At 42.8% G+C, this 19399-nt stretch overlaps 1 protein-coding gene across 4 annotated transcripts in view; it reads right to left on the bottom strand.

The window, feature by feature from the left end:
• Positions 1-19399, bottom strand: part of LOC146026174 (transcription factor 20-like) — a 66468-nt gene that overhangs the window by 12741 nt on the left and 34328 nt on the right. For all 4 annotated transcript variants that reach the window (XM_083156606.1, XM_083156603.1, XM_083156605.1 and 1 more), the window contains exons 3-4: positions 9147-14462; positions 7898-7991 (exon numbers count right to left, since the gene is read on the bottom strand). In XM_083156606.1, the coding sequence (XP_083012732.1) occupies positions 7898-7991; positions 9147-14450 (5398 nt within the window). In that variant the 5' untranslated portion in view covers positions 14451-14462. The remainder of the gene's footprint in view (positions 1-7897; positions 7992-9146; positions 14463-19399) is intronic.

Raw genomic sequence — 19399 nt, forward strand, 5'->3', positions numbered from 1 at the left:
ATTATTAATAAACTGCTAACACACAGCGTCTCCAGACACTTTGCTGAATACCATCAGGGCAACCCAGACTGTCTGAGAGTTCTGGGGATAGAACATATTGTACAGACCATGAGAGGGGGGGATAGGTATAGAAAACTGTGTAGACAGGAGGTATACTGGATACACCAACTTGGTTCGCTGTATCCAGATGGATTAAACGAGGCATTAGAGTTCAACACTGTGATTTAAGAGTCTTTAAGTTTATTTTCTGAGTACAAACCATAAGGGGTTAATGTATATTCTGTCTGCGGGATTTGTAGTACAAACCACAAGGGGTTAATGTATATTCTGTCTGTGGGATTTCTCAAAAAATCATATAACCTCTCTTTTTTGAGTGTAAAAAATTAGAAAGACCATATGTATATTTATGCGCTTTGAATATTGGTATCTATGTAAAATAATGAACTATGTAAGAAAGGTTACAAATAACATCCCAGTCCAAGCGCTGTTCTAAACCTATAATAACAGATCTCTGGGTTAGCGTTGCCCAGCAACCATGTATACAAACTACGGGATACATAGATGCATCACACGTCCCCTAGCAACATACCTGGAAGTTGCTACCACGCAATATACGTCGGAGGTTAAAACCCGACACTTGAACTTCCTCACACGCATACAGAAGACGGCGGAGGCTCCGTCCTGCACGCCTGGAACGCTGTTTGCGTGTCAAAACCCGGAAGCACCTGCCACATGCACCGCAGGTTTGCTTCCGAGTAACCAATAGCATAATATTATACCCCGATCACGTGACGTCTGTCAGCCAAGCCTCCATGGCATTTAACCATATGAATGGTCAAATTAAAGCCAAGACTCGCTTTCATAGAGTCACATGATCGGGTCCCATCCAATTACAGCATACCCGGAAATAACAACAAATAAACTTCGTTTTTCAATGCTTTATTTCTTGTGAATAGAAAATCGTTTTAGATATTTAATTATTTCATTGATAAGTTATTGTGTATGTCTCCTCCTCACCTTCATATACAATCGTTTTGATGATTTTTTATGTTGGATTGACTAATTAGTTGCCAGGTGCAATGTATGAACTAGTTTGCATGGGGGTATAAATACCAGGCCAGTTGCCTACCTCTCCACATCCATTATACCTTTGATAAAGCTTGTTTCAAGCGAAACGCGTCAGGTGGACACCTATCTTTGGAAGCAGAAGCAGGAGCACTGGCTCTACCAACCTTTTTGCCAATTCAACTGCCCGAACCAGCCTAAAAAGGACCAGAAAACCAGCACCATCCAAACACCAAGTGGCAAGCCCCACTCCACGCTCGACTCATAAGGGACTTTGGACATATCAAGGGAAATTCCATTCCATCAGGATCCATTCCCCCCTCAAGTGAGCAAAGTGGACGGTAAATATATCTACGCAATTATTGCTCTGGTTACAAAGGCGGTCCCAAAAATACCATTCTAGGCAATATAGGAACGGACAGTTACCCCAGTCTATCCCAATTCTGCTACCACACCCATGCTTTTTTAGTCTAATATTTTATGTATATGTGTGGCCATGTGGCCTATTAAATTGTGATGATCTTTTTTACATAAATTTGTGAAGTCAATCCAACTGCCAATTGGTTTTTATTAATTTTTAATTTTCCAGCGCTGCAAATTTTTGTTTTCTTTTATTCCCATGAGAACGCTGGGCATTCCCATGGTAATTCCCCGATGACGCTGGTGCGGGCAGCTGATGTCAGCTGCCCACCTTGGCGCTTGCAGGTCTGAGACACCATAGTCACCAACCATCGAATGACCAGCGAATGGATGATTATGCAAATCATCCATTCGCGCACCTGCAGGGGTTGAGGGGGGAAGGCGGCCACAAGGCTGTGAAATTTGCAGCCTCGTGAGGCAACCAGAATAAGGAACATAGTGGAGAGGAATTTTGTCATTATTTGCCATGCAGCTGACGCACATGCGAAGTCATTCAATAATCGTCTGAATTGCGAAGTTTCGGATCAGCAATCAGACCCAACAACAACAATTATTAATTTACCTTTTCCCATATCGTTACTTTTGCATAATTTTACCGGATTTGTTTTTTATATTTTACGTTCATTGCAACTGTGTTTAGCTCCTATGGAAACATTCACTTTTCCGGTCATACTGAGCAGCAGAGAGCAGCATGATGACGTCCTGGATAGCCCCTAGTGTTCTGAGTACAGGCATTTCTCATAGACTGTAGGGTGAGCACTCGCAGCTGACAGATATCAGGTGTCTTATGTGTGTGTAGACATGTATGTGTCCTTTTCTCAAATTTCTCTAACAACGAATTAACCCCCTAAACATGACTTAAATGCTTTTCTATTGTAAACTATCTGCATAGCATCACAGGCCATGTCCTAACATATTTCAACGTCCTGCTTCCTGGTCGGTGGAGCCTCAAGCATTGCCCGTTATAGGTTTACATACACCTTGTGGTAGCCAGCCCACAGTGTGTTTTTAGGTTGTACAAGCTATTTTCTATCCATCTATCTATACCTGAGATGTGCCCTTTGCAACGTACTCAGGGCTGGAGCTGGGCGGAGTATGATGACGCCACCTGACGGCGCAACTGGGGGACGTGCCAGGCGGCGTGGGACACTGACACGGGTGGGGATTTTGCTCTCTATTTAAGTAAGTGTATGTCTTTTACTCTGTGTCTTTGAAAAAGGCAGTAAATTGCCGAAACATTACAACTATTACTGCTGGTGTGGTCTGCGTTATTTTCATGAGAAAGTTCTGTCAGGTTACAAACAGCACATACCTTTATAGATACATTACACCAGGGAAGTGAAGCTGAGATGCTCGGGACTGAATTTTCCGGCCACCCGCCGTCATATTGTGAATATGCCTGACGAAGAGGGAATGCACCCCGAAATGTTGCAATAAAGCTCACTTGAACCACGTAAGCCCGGGAGTGCTGTGTTGTTAGTGATCACCAGTATGGGTCTATCTGCACAGAGGTACATGTATGATTTCTACAAGGGCACCCTGGCCATTTGATCTGCTGATTTGATTGCTGGCACCGATAGATAGACAGTTCGTTCTTTAATAAGGTGCCACAAAGTGTCCGCAGCGCCGTACATAGCAAACAAAAAGTATAGCAGGTATCAGCATCAGTTCTGAAGTAGGTGTCGAAATTGTCGAGGAGACTGAAGTTGAAGTAGAGGAAGGGAAGAATAGGGCAGGAGCACTGGTGAGGTAAAGAGGTAGGGTGAGTATGTGAGGAAGGAGGGCCCTACTCATAAGAGTTAACAGACTAAAAGGAGGTGGGTGGATGAACAAATAAAAAAGGGAATCAGAAAGCCTGATGGGTGGCGGGAGGTTGTTCCAGTGCAGAGGGGCAGCACGAGAGAAGTCTTGGACACGGGAGTGGGAGGAGGTGATTAGGTGAGAGGTCAGGTGGCAGGACAGATAGATATAAATTATCTAGTTATAAATTATCACTCATTTGTGCATCTTTGTAGTTTATCGTGTTTTCTCAAACAGGAAGTGATGTACCTAATCACTTCATTATCTAACGAAGTATAAATTTAAGTCTAGCCTAACTTGTCCTTAGCCTTTAATGAAATTCCTTGGATGAAACGTGTTGGTTTCTGAACCTACATCATCCTCTTAGAGCATCTATTATGGAATTGTACATAAAGATATTTTCCTTTATCCGCTTATGTGTTTTTTCTCTCCGATATATTCCACACTCAGTTTTTAAGATTGCGGGAGAAATTGTATTAATCTAGATAAAATTGATGAACAGGTTCAGGTCTATATGGATAGATTTAAAGAAGCTACCCAACTAGGATTACTGAAACAGCTATGAATAGAGTGAGAGGAATATGGGCCATACTTTAAAAGAGAGATTTACATTTCAACCAAGTATTTCAGTGGTTCTCAACCTCGGTCCTCAGGACCCCCCAGCAGTGCACATTTTCCAGGTCTGCACACAGAATCACAGCTCCCCCTGTGATCTTTTAAAATGTGTCAGTGAATAAGTGCATATATATGCACCTGCCGGGTGACCTGAAAAACATGCACTGTTGGGGGGTCCTGAGGACCGAGGTTGAGAACCACTGAAGTATTTGAAGAACAAATAGGAACCAAATCCTCTCACACTAAAACACCCCTGACATGTTTTATGACACCGTTACAAAGGGAATATGTTAGTTTCATTGGAAAGGTCTTGCATAAAAGGCTGAGGTGGAAAGTAGTAGTCACAAAAGGGAGACAAGATTGAGAAGGAGGATGTCAGGAGGTGAGACCTGGGAAGGGTTCCAAGACGTCAGAAGGTGGTAGCTATCCATTTTACCCTCACATGTAACTTTTTTGCCTGTAAATAATCAAATAATTAGAGCCTAAATTCCAAGTCTTATTATATTTTTCACTAGAGTTATCATTTGAAATCAGGATACATTATATAAGGCTCTGCAAGTTTGGACAACAGATTTATACTCCGAAGTATAGAATTTGTATGTTTAATGAGCCAGGAGGATACATCCCTGCATAAAAGCATATTTAACCTTTGCATTGATGTATTGTTTGGACTGTAGTTGTTGGATTTAATAGTTGTACCTATACACACAGTCAATGAGCCAGGGTAATCTATATGTAAAGTATATTAACCTTTGCCTGGATATATATCCTGGACAGTAGATATAGATCCTTTTAAACCACATGAGCCAATCGCATGCATTTGTATAATATTTATGTAATGTACATTGCTATGTGAATGTACTAGGACATTGCAGTTTTGTTATGAGCCATACATTAAACCATTATATCAATATAGAATACAATAAATATACTTTAGATACGATTCCACTCTCTTAATTGGTACCCCAGTTGGGACCATTATTATTGTTATTGAGAGTTACTATATTCAAAATGCTATAAGAGAGAGAAAAGGCAATACTCAACAGTGAAATCTTTGGTTTCTTACATTAAACACTGGCTCCGCTTTCATTTTTTACATTTTTTAAATACCTTGCTTGTGGCACAGCATGCCAAAAAGACCGTTGTCATCTAGCCCGTTATTTGAATATGATAATGATGTAGTTGTAATTTTACATGTTTTTTTTTTTTTTGTCGGGGGGGGGGGGGGGGGGGGGGGGGTATGGGTGTGATCTCTAACCAGCCTGTAGCAAGGTATTATGCTGAGATGAGACATCTAATATCAAGCTTTAGACATATGGTCATAGACCATTTAATTGATGACAATCGAGGTGGACATCAAAATAAAGCACTTCTCAACTTAGATGTGCATCTTGGACACTGTTAAACTTAGAGGTCTTAATGATCAACTTAACTTGAGCCTGTTTTTGTAAATAATTATTATTACTGCCAGCTTACGAAAAAGTTGCAGGAAGCAGGAAGTACATGGCGGCCCAGCGTGCTGTGAACATAGGCTGCACGGGGATATAAGGTCAGTGTGTTGTATGTTAATGTTTGTATTGGAATACCTGACGACGAGTCAATAAAAGATCCGAAACTTTGCATTATAGCCAGCAGCATGCGTTGTGATTTTATGGATTAATTAATTCCTGTAAGTGTCGGTCGGGTAACAAAAACATACAAAACAGTTGTAGGATGGCACCTCGTATTTTAGTCTTCTAATTAGACTTACACAACCTTAGATATAAGTTCTCAGAAATATGAATCGGAAGTCAATAGAAAGTATAAATGTTATTAAAAATTAATTTTTTTTTAGATGGTTGTGCTGATCAGACAATGTTGTTATTCACTTTAATACTTGTACATATGGAATTTAGAAAACAGAAGAACCCAATGCGTTTAAGATGGTTTTACGAGGTAAGTACAATCAATCACAAACTTTGACAAATTATAGTTTGAAGATCCTGTAATCAATGTACCAATGTAGCGCTGCTCATTCAGCCGGCAGCTGGAGGGCGGAAGGGAGCGCGCACACGAGACACTCATGCGCCCTGTTCCGACAGAGCTCTCTGCCTCCTCCCTGCACCTGCCCTATCCCTACTCATCTCCCTGAAGCAGAGACGGGCAGGGTTTCCACTTCACATTACCGAGTGACTGGGACGCGCGTCCCAGTCAGATGGAGTGCCCCTCCGCTGGCGATCGACAGCGGGGGCATTCTGACGATTCTCGTTGATGAATGAGTGGCGATCCATCTGTATTATCGTGAGTCCAACTAAAAGGATGGTTTATGGGTTTTATAATTCCTCTGCTTAAAGTAAAAAAACGTCTTTTGTGGTCCCTTATTTAGAGCAATAGTGGATTCCACTATAATATCGCCCTCGAGATATCGCCCTCTAGTGAGTCTGCCTCATACGCGGTGGCAAAATCATACATGTTGTAGGTAATCTTGAATTAAACATCCATCATGGCACTAAGAAATGCGATCCCTCAAATAGTCTAGTAGTGTTTAAATCGTAAGAAAGTGCATACATGCCTGTTTGAGACCCTCTTTTAAAACACTTTAAAATGAACAGCCTCTTTGATGCATACAATCTAGATACAATTCTAAACAGGTTGAGAATGCTCAGGAAGACCTGTATCACTAAGGAGATGTGATCCTGAGTAAAGCCCTGTATTCTATTCCCACCAAGGCTCTTCAACACTGTCAGTTTTATTGAATGTGTCTCACTGGCCTGATGGTCGTTTGCAGTAGCTGTATATATTGGTACAATACACTGTAAGCTCCTTGGAGCAGCCCCCCCCCTAAATCTTAGCTGTATTGTGTAGTGAGAATTGTGCTGCTAATGGTTACCTGTGCTCGGTTTTAATTTTTATGTTACAGCTATGTTTAGTGCTGTCTACCCTATATTGTTCTTATGTGTGCTATATGTACAGCGTTGGGAACGGCTTGTGGCACCTTATGCATAAAATTTTATAATAATAAAGAGACCTCTTACAAGCCACTTTATCACACTGAACAAAATAATTATCTAGAAGGTTAAAGCAAGACAGTAAAGTGCATATTTCCACTAATAATATGTGCGCGTGTATGAAAGTTTTGCATTGCAGTACATATTATATGCAGCTCTCTGAAGACTATGAAAATTATTGGTTACCATGGCAAACTAAAAATAGGTGCTCAGGCCTATGTTAATATCTAACAAAATCTGATTTACTTTTCTTTAAGGTTTAGAGGACTGTAATGGGCCCCATACATCAGCAATCACAATTTATGGATTTCCAGATACAGGGATTTTTTGGCCAGATAAATGGATTTTACAATCTATCTGACTTTGCCCACACATTACAGATTTATTTCAGTGATCGGCAGATTTTTCCATCTAAAGATTGCATCTCCGTATCTGGAAATTGCCCAATCGATTGTCATTTCAGCTGTTCATAATGTAAATAGATGAAGAAGACGAATTGGGATTGCCCACACATATAAAAAAGATCTGCAGATAATACCAGATTATTAAACATGTTTAAAAACCTGATTAAGCAATCAATTGGCGATTTTGATTGGGATTGCCAAAAGGGGGAGCCCACACATCTAAAATTAATTGTGGCAATCATCTCCATATCTGAAAATTGTCACAATTAATTGCTGATGTATGGGGCCCTTAAGTGATGGTTTAAAATGACAACCTTTATAATAGCAGTTGATAAAGGCGTTATAAAGTGTTATACACACAGATATATTTTGTTTTCTTTATTTAACCTTTATTACTGTCAAATGAATATTTATTTGTACTGTATTTATTACTGTATCTAAACGACAAAACTAAAATGTAAGTGGAAACCGGTTACTGTATAGAACAGCACTAGAAGTTAAACTTGACACAGACAGGCCCAGTCCAGCACCAGCATAAGGGGGTTCAGGGGGTCACATTCAGGTGTAAAAAAATTGAATTCTGATGGCAAGCATGTTTATCCTTACCAGCGTCCATGGCACATGGGTAGTGATAGCAGCAGATACAACCCTTGCTGAAACAGCCCAGAGTGGCTCCCGGCTCCTGGCAATGAGCACAAACCTAGGAAAATATACAGGTGTAAGATATTACTAAAATACGAACTGTAAGTAGCAAGATATACAAAACAAATTGTGAAAGCAGACAATAGGTACCCATGACAAAAGGCACTGTGTTTCTTAAACTTTCTGCATTCACTTTCAGTACTCAATATTCAAACAAAAATTAAAGTACATTGCGGCAGTCATGTCAAACAGCCTCTCGTGCCAAATCCATGGGTCTTTCTTTGCTAGTGGCTAAAATGCCTCTTAGTCACAATGGGATGCAACCAAGACACACCAGTAGACTCTGCTGCTTAATTTGATGTGTGACATTTGTTTATCTGTGTGCGACTGACTCTGAGGGGTTTATTTACTATGATGGGAGTTCTATAGAAGATGTGATTTTGCTATGGGCAACCAATATTATTCTATTAACTTCTACAAGGTGCTAATTAAATAAGAAGTAGAATCTGATTGGTTGCTATGGGCAACATCCCATCTTCAATAGAACTCCCATCTTAGTAAATTAACCCCTGAGAATAGTGTGCCCGAAGCATTCAAGCGCAGAGAACAACATGAGGGGATGCGATGCTACGTTTCAGTGTCCATGTCAACTGTGTCGACATTCGGGTAAAAAAACATGTAAACATTTTGACTGTCGACCATGCCCATGTCGACCTAATGATTGTGTCAACATATTGACATGTAGACCTTTCAGCCTGTCGACCTAATGATCCACACTCGGTTAGATGTACATAATAGTATTTCCATTTCTGTGTTAAGGATCCCATACAGCAGTCGTTTCCCATGATCTGGTGATCAGCAGCCAGCAAAAATATGCAATCCATCACGTAAATGAACCCTATGACAAATGCCCAATTGGCACACTATTTTATTCTCCCTCCACACCCTAGTGGATGGTAGGGCAGAAAATGCCACCAGTCGGCACAAGAAACTGTGGAAAATACCATGTTGACCTTTTGGCTGTCGACCTTGCCCATGTTAACCTAATGCTTGTGTTGACCTAATAGCATGTCGACCTAATGACTGTCAACCAACTTGCTGTAGACCAGATTACCGTTTCCCATCTAACCAACTGCCTGGCAGAAGGGTTAGGTTACTACATTCAGGATACCAAATTACTATTATAAACAACATGTATAATTCAATAACTCACCATCACTCTGGAAATGGCAAAAGCCTCCTGCAAACCATACAATCGACCATATACAAAGTAGACACCGCTGGCCCAAAGTACACACCCCTCATGAATCCAGAATTCATTGCTGTCGAGAGGTAGTTGGGGGATCGGAAACCCTCGGTCAATATTTACATCTGGAGCGGATTGTCCACTAGGGTCCATTGACAGTTCACAAGAGGGATCAGTGGTCTTCCTACGAGAGGGTACAGCATGTCTATAAGACACACAGTCTCCTGAACGGTTCCGACGTTTGTAACGGGGGTGTTCAGAAAGGCTGCGCTGTTCCCTGGCTTGCTGGGGCTCCTCCTCCTCCTCCTCTTCTTCAGAGTCAGTCTTGGTTCCATCTAATGTGTCTTTGTGTCGAACTTTCACTTTTTTGGATGTCTCTGTTAATTTTTTCAGTGGTGGGTTTTTGGATAGTATAGTTGCATATTCCTGGGTGAAAAAAGGACCAAATAAATCTCCAAGAGTCTTGTAATTGGCCCATTTACCACAAAAACAGCAGACAAGGTGACCCATTAATGCAGACTCTGTTATAGCTGGCCCCTGTACCATGAAGCTGGAGATTGGAAGAGCTTTGCTCTCAGTTGGTGGTGGAGATATGGTCTTTTGACCCTTTCGTACAGATGTTATTTTTTTCCAGTGTTGCTCTTCCTCTTCAACATTTATTATAACACAGGACAAGCCTATTTCCTCTTTGTTTTCCACATGGATATAGGGAAAAAAAGATTTAGTTTTAGGCTCTGATTTCTCAATGGTTTGGCTAGCATACTTTAATTTGATCTCGGGCTCTATTGGGGCAACTATAGGAGTTGCCTGCTTAGCCCGTCTCCTCCTTGTTGTTCCAGCTGGCTTCCTTCTCTCCCTCCTTCTCCTTTTCGGTTTAGGCTCAGATTCTAATGTCTGCTCTGAAGGTTTTTGTGGTGTTGGAGGAGGCAGAATGGGAGGTGGAGAAGATGTCACGCCTACTTTTATAGATGCTTGAAGCTGCTGATGTTCTTGCCCTTGCTGCTGCTGTTGAAGCTGCTGCTGCAATAGTTTTTTCTGCTTGTTAACACTTCCAATAGGACGACCTTTCTTCTTTCCTGATGGAAAGTAACCTTTGAGAGGTATGATCTCCTGTTTGGGGGTAGAAATTATCTTATCTTTGTCAGCCACTTCACTGGGTTGTACCTGTGGCAAAGGACATTTTGATTCCAATAGTGGAGAGGCTACTCTTCTTTCCATAACATGATTTGATGTTTGTTGTATTAGAGGTCTACATTGTGAAAGGTCTTTGGTTTCCATAGACTGTTCATCAATTTCCTTTTTAATTTGTTTGTCATCCTGAATATTGCAGGTGTTAAAGGAATCGGGTGAAAGTCTGTGGATATTTAGATTTTCATTATTCGGTAAATCAGGCAAAAGGTCAACTGCTCTTTCTACTTCTTGCAGGAATCCATTACCACTTTCAGAGTCCTTGCCCTTGAGAGATAAGAAGTCATCAAGTGTTACTGGTTCAATAGCGCTCTCTGAACTGCTTGAAGCAGAAATGCGACGCACACTAGGAGATGTAATTTTTTGTACTATAGCTTCTAGCTTTAGGCCCCTTCCCTTGCGGGGAGGGAGAATTTTTGTCTTTGTTGTACTTGAAAGTGATACAGCAGAGGGGCTCCTCTGTTCAGGTCCAGATTTGGAGGACTCTTCTATCACGGATAAATATTCACTACTGTTGCCCCTTGGTGACATATGTAATGTATGTGTTTTGTCAGTACCTTCTTTTGCGATAGAAGTAGGTGTCCGCCCTTTGTCATCAAGGAGCTGCTTTTTACTAGGGATGGGGGAAATGAAAGACCGTACTCTTCTTCTCATAATTAATGGGTTGTGGTGTGATACTTCTTCAGGTCCTAAAGGCTGATGAGCATTGCACCCACGTTTTGGGAGCTCCATTGATTCTCCCGTACTAGTTCCATGCATTTCAGATTCCCTAATGGAGTTGAATGGTTTCTGGTTTGTACCTATTGGGGACCCAACTTTTTTTAATGGAGAAGCTTGTCGTCCCAAGTGCCAATTTAAGGGTTCTCCCGCCGAAGGAGTCTTTTGACTATTTCTTTTTAACTCAACATTTGTACCTTCACCAATACGCAATTGGCGGCTAGATTCATGATATGAAATTTGCTGGCTATATTCCGAACCCTCAGTTTCACTTCTACCTGGACTACGAACATTATAGGGTTCCTGACGGGGACTTTTCCGAAGAACTTCATGTCGATGTTGTGAGGCGGAGAGAATAGCTTGAGCAGAGTTTCCTAACCATTCTTTATATTGTTCTTGTTGGTAAATATGTCTTTTGTACTGTAAAGAAGTGAATGTGGGGTGAGGCTCCCCATAAGAGCTTGATCTAGAATTTGTATGATATCTTAGAGGAGAACTATCAGTTTTCGGGAAAAAAGCAGAGTATAAAGCTTCTCTATTTGCTCTTTCTGATAGACTCATTGTTGGATTAATTTGATGAACCTCTGTTGGACCACGTATTCTACCTGAAGACATCTTCAACCTACTACTAAGCTCTTGAGATTGCACTGGTGATCTCCCTCGAGATCCCACCCTACCAGTACCCCTTTTGGCATTTGATACACGATGTGAAGTATAGCTCTGGTTGGGTTCAAGTGTAATGGATCTTGGACTGGCATTGCTTCTAGTCAAATCTTTTGTGCTGTACGGCATACAATGGTCTCCTGTTCTCTTTTTCAGCACCTTTGGAAACACAATATCTTCACCCTTGGCAACACCACCTTGACTATTTGACCTTTCCATAGATAATATTCCACTAGGTAGAATAACTGACTGTCCAGCTCTACCTTCTGGTGGTCTTTCTTGAGCAATGACAACATTTTGAGAACTATTGGGTTCACGCACAAGTTGTCTTAGTGGGGTTATGTCACATATAACAGACCTTCTTTCAGAAGGAACACTACCCTGTTCATGGCAAACAGTTGGTGGTTCAACCTCAAACTTTCTTTTTGTAGGATAATCTGACATATTTATTGGTTTCATTTCTAAAATGGATTTTCTATCCCACTGAGCCCAATGTGAGGATTCTAAATGAGGGGCTAATTTTTTTCCAAGTGTAGACCGATTAGGTTGATCATTGGTCTGGTTCACAAGTACATTGGGTCTTGATGGTGCTTCGGGGTTCCTAGCAACTGCTGGATGGTCCTGTGTGTTAGTAGCATACCTTCTTTCTTGTTGATGGTGACCTTGCAAAACCTCTTGCAAAAGGCTTGGATACTTTTCACCTCTTCCAGACTTTTGATCACTCTGTCCTCCAAAATTTCCCATTTCTGAGTTTTTTGAATGTAGATTGGTGGGAGCCTGGGAAATAGTCTGTGCATCATTTAAGCTAAATGCAGTGTCAGCTGAAGATTTAGGGGATTCTAATTGGGGTATACTTGTGGTTGTTGTAGACAAGGTATCAGGAGTATTATGTTCACCATCTTCACAATCCTTAACATATTCCACATTAGCCATTTCAGGCAGGTCAGGTTCAGGTATTTGCTCAACATCATTACTAACTGGTGTCTTAACATCTTCAACTACCTTCTCTGGCCGGTTTGCCACAGTTTCTATTGAAACTATCACCCCAAAAGACTTCTCACTTGACTTGGGAACTTCCTGAAGAGTTTCTTCTGGCTCCTGCACAGTTTCAACTTCTTGAATTGCAGTCTTTCCTAAAGGTTCATTTTGCCATACATGAGCAGGTGAAGTTGGCTTTTCTGAAGGCAGATCCTTAATATCCATTTCTGAACCGGAACTCTGGCCACTTAGCTGCCTTAGTCTTTCACCTGGATCTACTGTACTGCTAGAACAGCTACCATCCAATGACTCTGCCACTGGAGATTTCATTTGTTCTTCAGTTTGGGAAGAAGTCTCTGAATTAGCACAACTGTCAGTTTTTCTAGAACTCCGTTTACTACCTTTCTTGTGAGGTGTCAAAGCATCAGAAAGCAGCATGTGTTGAACTGTATTCGGCAAGTTGGCTACTTGGCTACTAAGTGCACTAAGGCTGCTCGGACCTGGATCTGTTACATGTTTTTCTTGAAGACCTTCCACACCAAAAGGTTTGCAACTACCCAACTGTGTGTTAGGACTAAGCTGTGGTGTTACCGGCAATATACGGTTTCTGTTTGGGAGTGGTACATTTCCCTGTCCACACTGAATATTTTCTCCACTAATCATCAGAGGTGAAGGTGTAGAGCTACAGCTTGGAGATTGTACTACAGAAGCAGCTGGAGATGGGTTAGAGATAGGGCTGAAATTCGCCTGGAACTGCATAGGTGATTGTACAGGGACTTCAGATTGGTTGTATTGTCCAGTTTGGCTTTGTGGTAGTAGTTTAGAGGAATTTGAATACTGCATTACATGAGGGGAGTTCTGCTGTTGCTGTCCTTGACCTCCACTTTGTGGCATTTTAGCTGTATCAAAGTTTTTTAATTGTTGGCTGGCATAACTGCTACACACTTGTTGTGTCCCATAGGATGATCCAGACATATGACTCTCGTATGGTGAGGTAGAACCCCCAGGACTATAGCCCTCATAGTTTGTTCCAGATTGCCCAAACCTCTGCAGAGAAAAGGAACTAGAGGGCGAAGACTGATAATGTTGTTCAAACTGTCCTACTCGTAAAGGATATCCTGCAGGTGAACGCTGCATCTGCTGCATATGTGAGGATCCTGTGGATGCAGGTGTGTTGCCAGACTGAGAAAGGGGCTGATGTGACTGGTAAAGTTGTTGCCTTAACTGCTGACTATGAACATGTGATGAATACTGGCCACTACCAGGAGAAAACGATCCTGGAAAATCCTGCGAGTACTGAGAAATGCTGGCAGCTGCAGGTGGCTGACCTGCAAATTGGCTGTGGTGGCCCTCTCTCCCAAAGTGACTGCTGAAGTCTGTGCTGCTACTACTGGTATTTGATTGAGGAGGTCCATAACTCTGTCCTGGTCCAGGTTGTCGGCGCTGTGGTGTTTGGCTGCCAGACGGGCCTCCTTCTTTGGTCCCAAGGTAATAAAAGTCCCCCGATTCCTTTCTATAAGCTTGGTAATTTTGCAGACTGGTATTTTCCCCTGCAGTCATTGCAGTTGGAGTGATTGTCCCTCCTCTACGTCCTCCATAGCTGCTTTGGAATATCTGAGCCTGCTGTCGGGGGCTGTACTCTTCCATACTTGAAGACCCGTGAACTTCCTGTGGGTAAGTTTGCTGATTACCGTGGTAGTTACTTTGTTCTCGGAATGACTGCATGTTGAGGAGCTCCTAAAGCAAAACAAATAGAAAAAAGATAAAAATCTGTTAATTATAAAAGTACATTTTATTTTGGTCATTGACAAAACATTCAGCTAAGCAAATGCTGTTCACTTTTTGAGGGCCAATAATAAAAAAAAAAGTTTTAAAAAGTATAAATAGGCATTGACATCTAACAGTGCATACTAATAGCAGATATACAGCACTTATATAACAGAACTACAGCTATTGCCGCACTCATAGTTGCGGCGATATGGCTGCTAGTTCCCATTTGTCGAGCAATTCTCACTCGCAGACTGTAAATGCAACGCTGTACAATGTGCCGCTCAATACTTTTCTATGCACCCTACCTGCCTAATCCTAAGCAACACCTCTCCCACCACCCAGCCATCCCCCATCCCCCCCACTCCTTAACCTCCTCCCCTCACCCTAGGCTAACCTAACATTACAACACCCTGGCTTACTTGCTATTGGGATGCCGCCGCCACCACCATCTTTGCGGTGGTCAGGATTCTGGCGCCAGCATTTTGACTGCCGACATCCCAATTGCAGCCACATCTCTAAATTAATGAGATTTTCAGAAAATGGGGATGGACAGCTACTCTGATAATGTTGATGGGGAAATGATATGTGCAGGGCAATGATGAGGGTGACAGGGGCGAAGGAAGCATGTGGACAGATGGATTTAGTGAAGATGGGAGCAATGTGATAGAGAATTGAATTGCGTCAGCATTGGTGATGCAGAGTAGGGCAGTGTATAGGTGTGGAGATTTAGATTGAGCATAGAGACTGCAAGCGGGAGACTAAAGAATGGTTATTATGTGGATTGAAGAAGGCATAATATCTGTAAAGGGGGAACATGGGGTAAATTTGACTAGATAGGCGGCTAGTGTACACTGCCAAATAGACTGTGCAGGCAAGGCAACTTTCACTAAGCCAGCCACATATACCCCTTTCACACCAGCCTAAATTCCCGGGTTGGGTCCGGGAACAACCCGGGATTAGCTCTGGTGTGAAAGGTTCCAGGGACAAATTCCTGGGTTAATTTGCCTGCAATTCAACCCTGCTAGGTAGCAGGGTTGCTCCCGGGTCCTTCCAGGGTTACTGGCTGGTGTGAAAGGTGCAGGGACATGTCCCTGCTTCCCGTGTTGCCTCTGCTAGTGCTGATTTGCTAGCAGGGCAACTTCCTGTTGTGGTGGACACTCACAGACAAGCCCAGAGAACCCCTGAAAGCCTGCAATGTGTGCCATGTCTTGGACAAATGAGGAGGTGAGAGCTATTAATCATTAGAGGGGAAGATGCTTTCATATGCCTTTTAATTGGATTTATACAAGTAAACAAAGGCTGAAACACTACAAATGTTTTGTGTCTTAATTATTAATTATCAATACTCTAATGTGAGCCTAAAAAAGCCCATTTTCAATGCTATTCTCATAGAAATGCAGGGTCATCCCGGGTTCAGTGTGAAAGGTGCCTACCCGGGTTGTCCCTGCTTCAAAAGCATGTGTGAATGGGTCCCAACCCGGGAATGTCCCTGCTTGTCCCGGGAATGTAATTCCCGGGTTTGTCTCTGCATTTCTGGTGTGAAAGGGGTATAAGTGTATTGATCGTGGCTGGGAACGTCTAATCTGCGACAGCTAACTATATCTTGATTTGACTTTGCATCGCCCAGCCCAACAGCCTGAGTTCCCATGTGTACACGGCTTAAGATATGAGCTTTGGATTTTAAAAGCACAGGAAGACACAGATCACCGATGTATTGAGATTTTATCATCAAGCAATGGCATTTTATCATCAAGCAATGGCAGAAAAGACACACTGCACACAGATGAAGTAAAAGGGGCTGTGCTGGGAATAACTTGGTGCAATTTAACCCTTTGAGTACCAACATCTGAGAGAGATGCTCAAGATATCTTCAAAAAAATGCCAGTGTCGCTCACATGTGTTATATAAAGTCAAATAAAACATGCTGTGTATAAAAAAACATTATATTTCCTATATAAGGCAAATATAACAGGACATTATGATGAATAAAAATGTTGGCTTGCCAATTTTCCTGGCTATTTTGACAATTTCAGGTTAAGAAGTATCTGACCTCGCTGTTTCTACACAAATTGTTTTATATTTTTAGAATGGAATGGCTCGAAGCTTCATTGCAAAAAGAAAAGTTCACGGAGAAATTTTTTGACACATGGGAAAGCTACATAGAGACCCTGTCAGAATCTATGAAGGAACGGTTTCAAAAATACACTATGGTTCGAAACACGAGTGTGTATTCAAGATCCCCAAATATCACTTGTCACGAATAATACCCACCACTAGCTGGGACAGGGAAATGTATAGGCGCAGATCCAGATATAATTTTCTTCCTCTTATTACATACTGCATTGTTTGTTTGTAATTAAAGAAACGGCCCTGAAGAATATGTTGCAACTTGTTTATTTTTCTTATGTATAGATCCACAATGACTACAAATTGTGACCTACACGATGAGAATGCAATTTCATAGTAATTTTACTGTAAACCATGCTTCAATAAAGAAAAATATTTGATTTAAAAAAATGTCAGACCTGGGACTTAAGTGGAAAGATGGTTATCAGCCTACCACATTTACCAGGATCCCTACTCACTATAATTTTGCCACTCTCAGGCAGGTCCAGAATAGGACCTGCCTAACACAACATAAGTTTAAGTATTAATTAGCCCTTTACAGTGAATTGGCAGTCACTTTGGCCCTTATTCTGGTTGGTGCGGTAATGTCCGCGTGCGGTCGGTCCGCCGATGTTTTGTGTCTGCGCATGTGCAGAGGCGTCTCTGCGCATGTGCGAACGGGACGCACGTCCAAATTCCGCATGAAATGTGTACACTACAAACAGGGGGTGGAGAGGGGCGTGAAGGGCTGTTTGGGCTCATTACCATATGTTTACACCCCGCGTTTCATGGGCGTTCCCATGAAAACGCTGGGCGTACGTATGGTAATGCGGTCGTGACGCACGTGTAGGGGGCGGACATATGACATTGCCGGATGTCAGCTGCCTGCCCAGATCCCTGCTTTTGCACGGAGAAATGCCCGTGTGGTCTGAGGTTGCGGGAGCTGCCTGACCACTCGGTCCTGCATTCGATGGTCTGCGACCAACGAATGATGGGGGAGGTTCCCTGAGATGGAGGAGGTGTATTCATGAGAAATACACTTGCGGTCCGTTCGGACAGCTTCTTACTGCATTTGGACGGAGTGAGCGATCCGTACGAAAGGCGGGGTTTAGGACGCACGGTCCTGGCCGCATATTCGGCTCCGTCCGCACAGACCAGAATAAGGCCCTTTAAGAGGAGCTTAGATATAGGAGAGTTCCGAAGTTAATTTGAACAATTTCTCTGATACTGTTATGCTACCCCTAGTACCTCATTGATCATTAACGATGAGCGGTGAACAAAGTTCTTATATTACGATTGCCCGAGGGACAAGGCAGGAGTGCCCACTCTCCCCACTTCTTTTTAATATTGCACTTGACCTCCTTTTGCGCCTTCTCCAATCCTGGCCTATTTTTCGTGGAATTAAGATGGGCTCCAGAGAAACTAAAATTGTGGCATTTGCCGACGACTTACTCCTATATATATATCACTGATCCCAAATCTACACTCATGCCCATCTTACAAAAGATAGGGCAGTATGGCTCGGTATCTGGCTTCTCCATTAACCAGGACAAGTCACAGGACCAATACATAGGCCCGCAGACCCAGCCTATTTGGGTTAAGGGAGGACGTATTAAATGGGCCTCAAGTGCAATAAAATACCTTAATACCTTGGTAACTTAATGTTACCAAACTATTGAAATCTGCTTTGGATGAACATTGGAAACATCTCATGCGATCTATTTGGGTCGTATACATTTATTAAAAATGATGACGTTTCCAAAACTTTTGCTAACCCACTGATGAAAAAGCGATCAATACGGCAATTGGTAAATTCATATGGCAGGATAAACGGCCAAGAATAGGCTTGCTGAAACTGCAACAACCTGTCTCTAATGGGGGAACGAATCTCCCTAACATGCGGATATATAACCAGGCTTGCACTTATAGATACATTAGGGAATGGATACATGACACCTATAATCATACGGATACCACCATAGACCAATCTTTTTTGCCCCATCAACACTTACTATCATTCTTACATTGTCACAGACAAGAAATCACAGATGTCATATTGCAAAATCCCCTGTTAATGTCAGCCTGGACCATTTGGCACCAGACAAGACATAAACATAACTTGGGCCCTTATTCTGATTCGTGCGGCCAGAGCCGCACACGGTGCTCCGGCCGCACAAACCAATCCCCGCCCACACTACGGATCGCCACGGCCGTCCGTACACGGACGGCTGGCGATCCGCACGAAAATGGTGGGGCGTACGCCTCCACCATGGTGGGAGCTGCCCCCTGCATTCGATGGTCGGCGACCATCGAAGGCAGGGCCGCACGCCCCACCAGGTCCCGCAAGCTGAGACCACACGGACAATCGTCCGTGTGATAGCTTGTATGGGGGCTGAGAGCTGACATCCGGCGACGTCAGCTTTCCGCCCCCATCACTGGCGTCATACCCTCATTAGCATGCATACGCCCCGCGTTTGCATGGGAACGCCCATGAAACGCGGGGCGTATACATAGGGAAATGAGGGCATGAAGCCCCTCACTCCCCTATACGCCCCCTTTGCGGCGTAGTAACTTTATGTGCGGCGAATTCGCCTGCACATGCGCAGATTGACCTCTGCGCATGTGCAGACGGAAAACATCGGCGGTACGGCCGCACGCGGGCCGTACCGCTCGAATCAGAATAAGGGCCTTGAATAGCCATCATTCCCTGTTTTTACAGTTACTTGCCAACCCTGAATTCCAAGCTGGACAAGCTTCACGACCTTTTACATTCTGGAAAATGAAAGGAAAATCACCCA

This window comes from Crinia signifera, chromosome 8 (assembly GCF_055691185.1).
Source record: "Crinia signifera chromosome 8, ASM5569118v1, whole genome shotgun sequence".
NCBI classification, from domain to species: domain Eukaryota; kingdom Metazoa; phylum Chordata; class Amphibia; order Anura; family Myobatrachidae; genus Crinia; species Crinia signifera.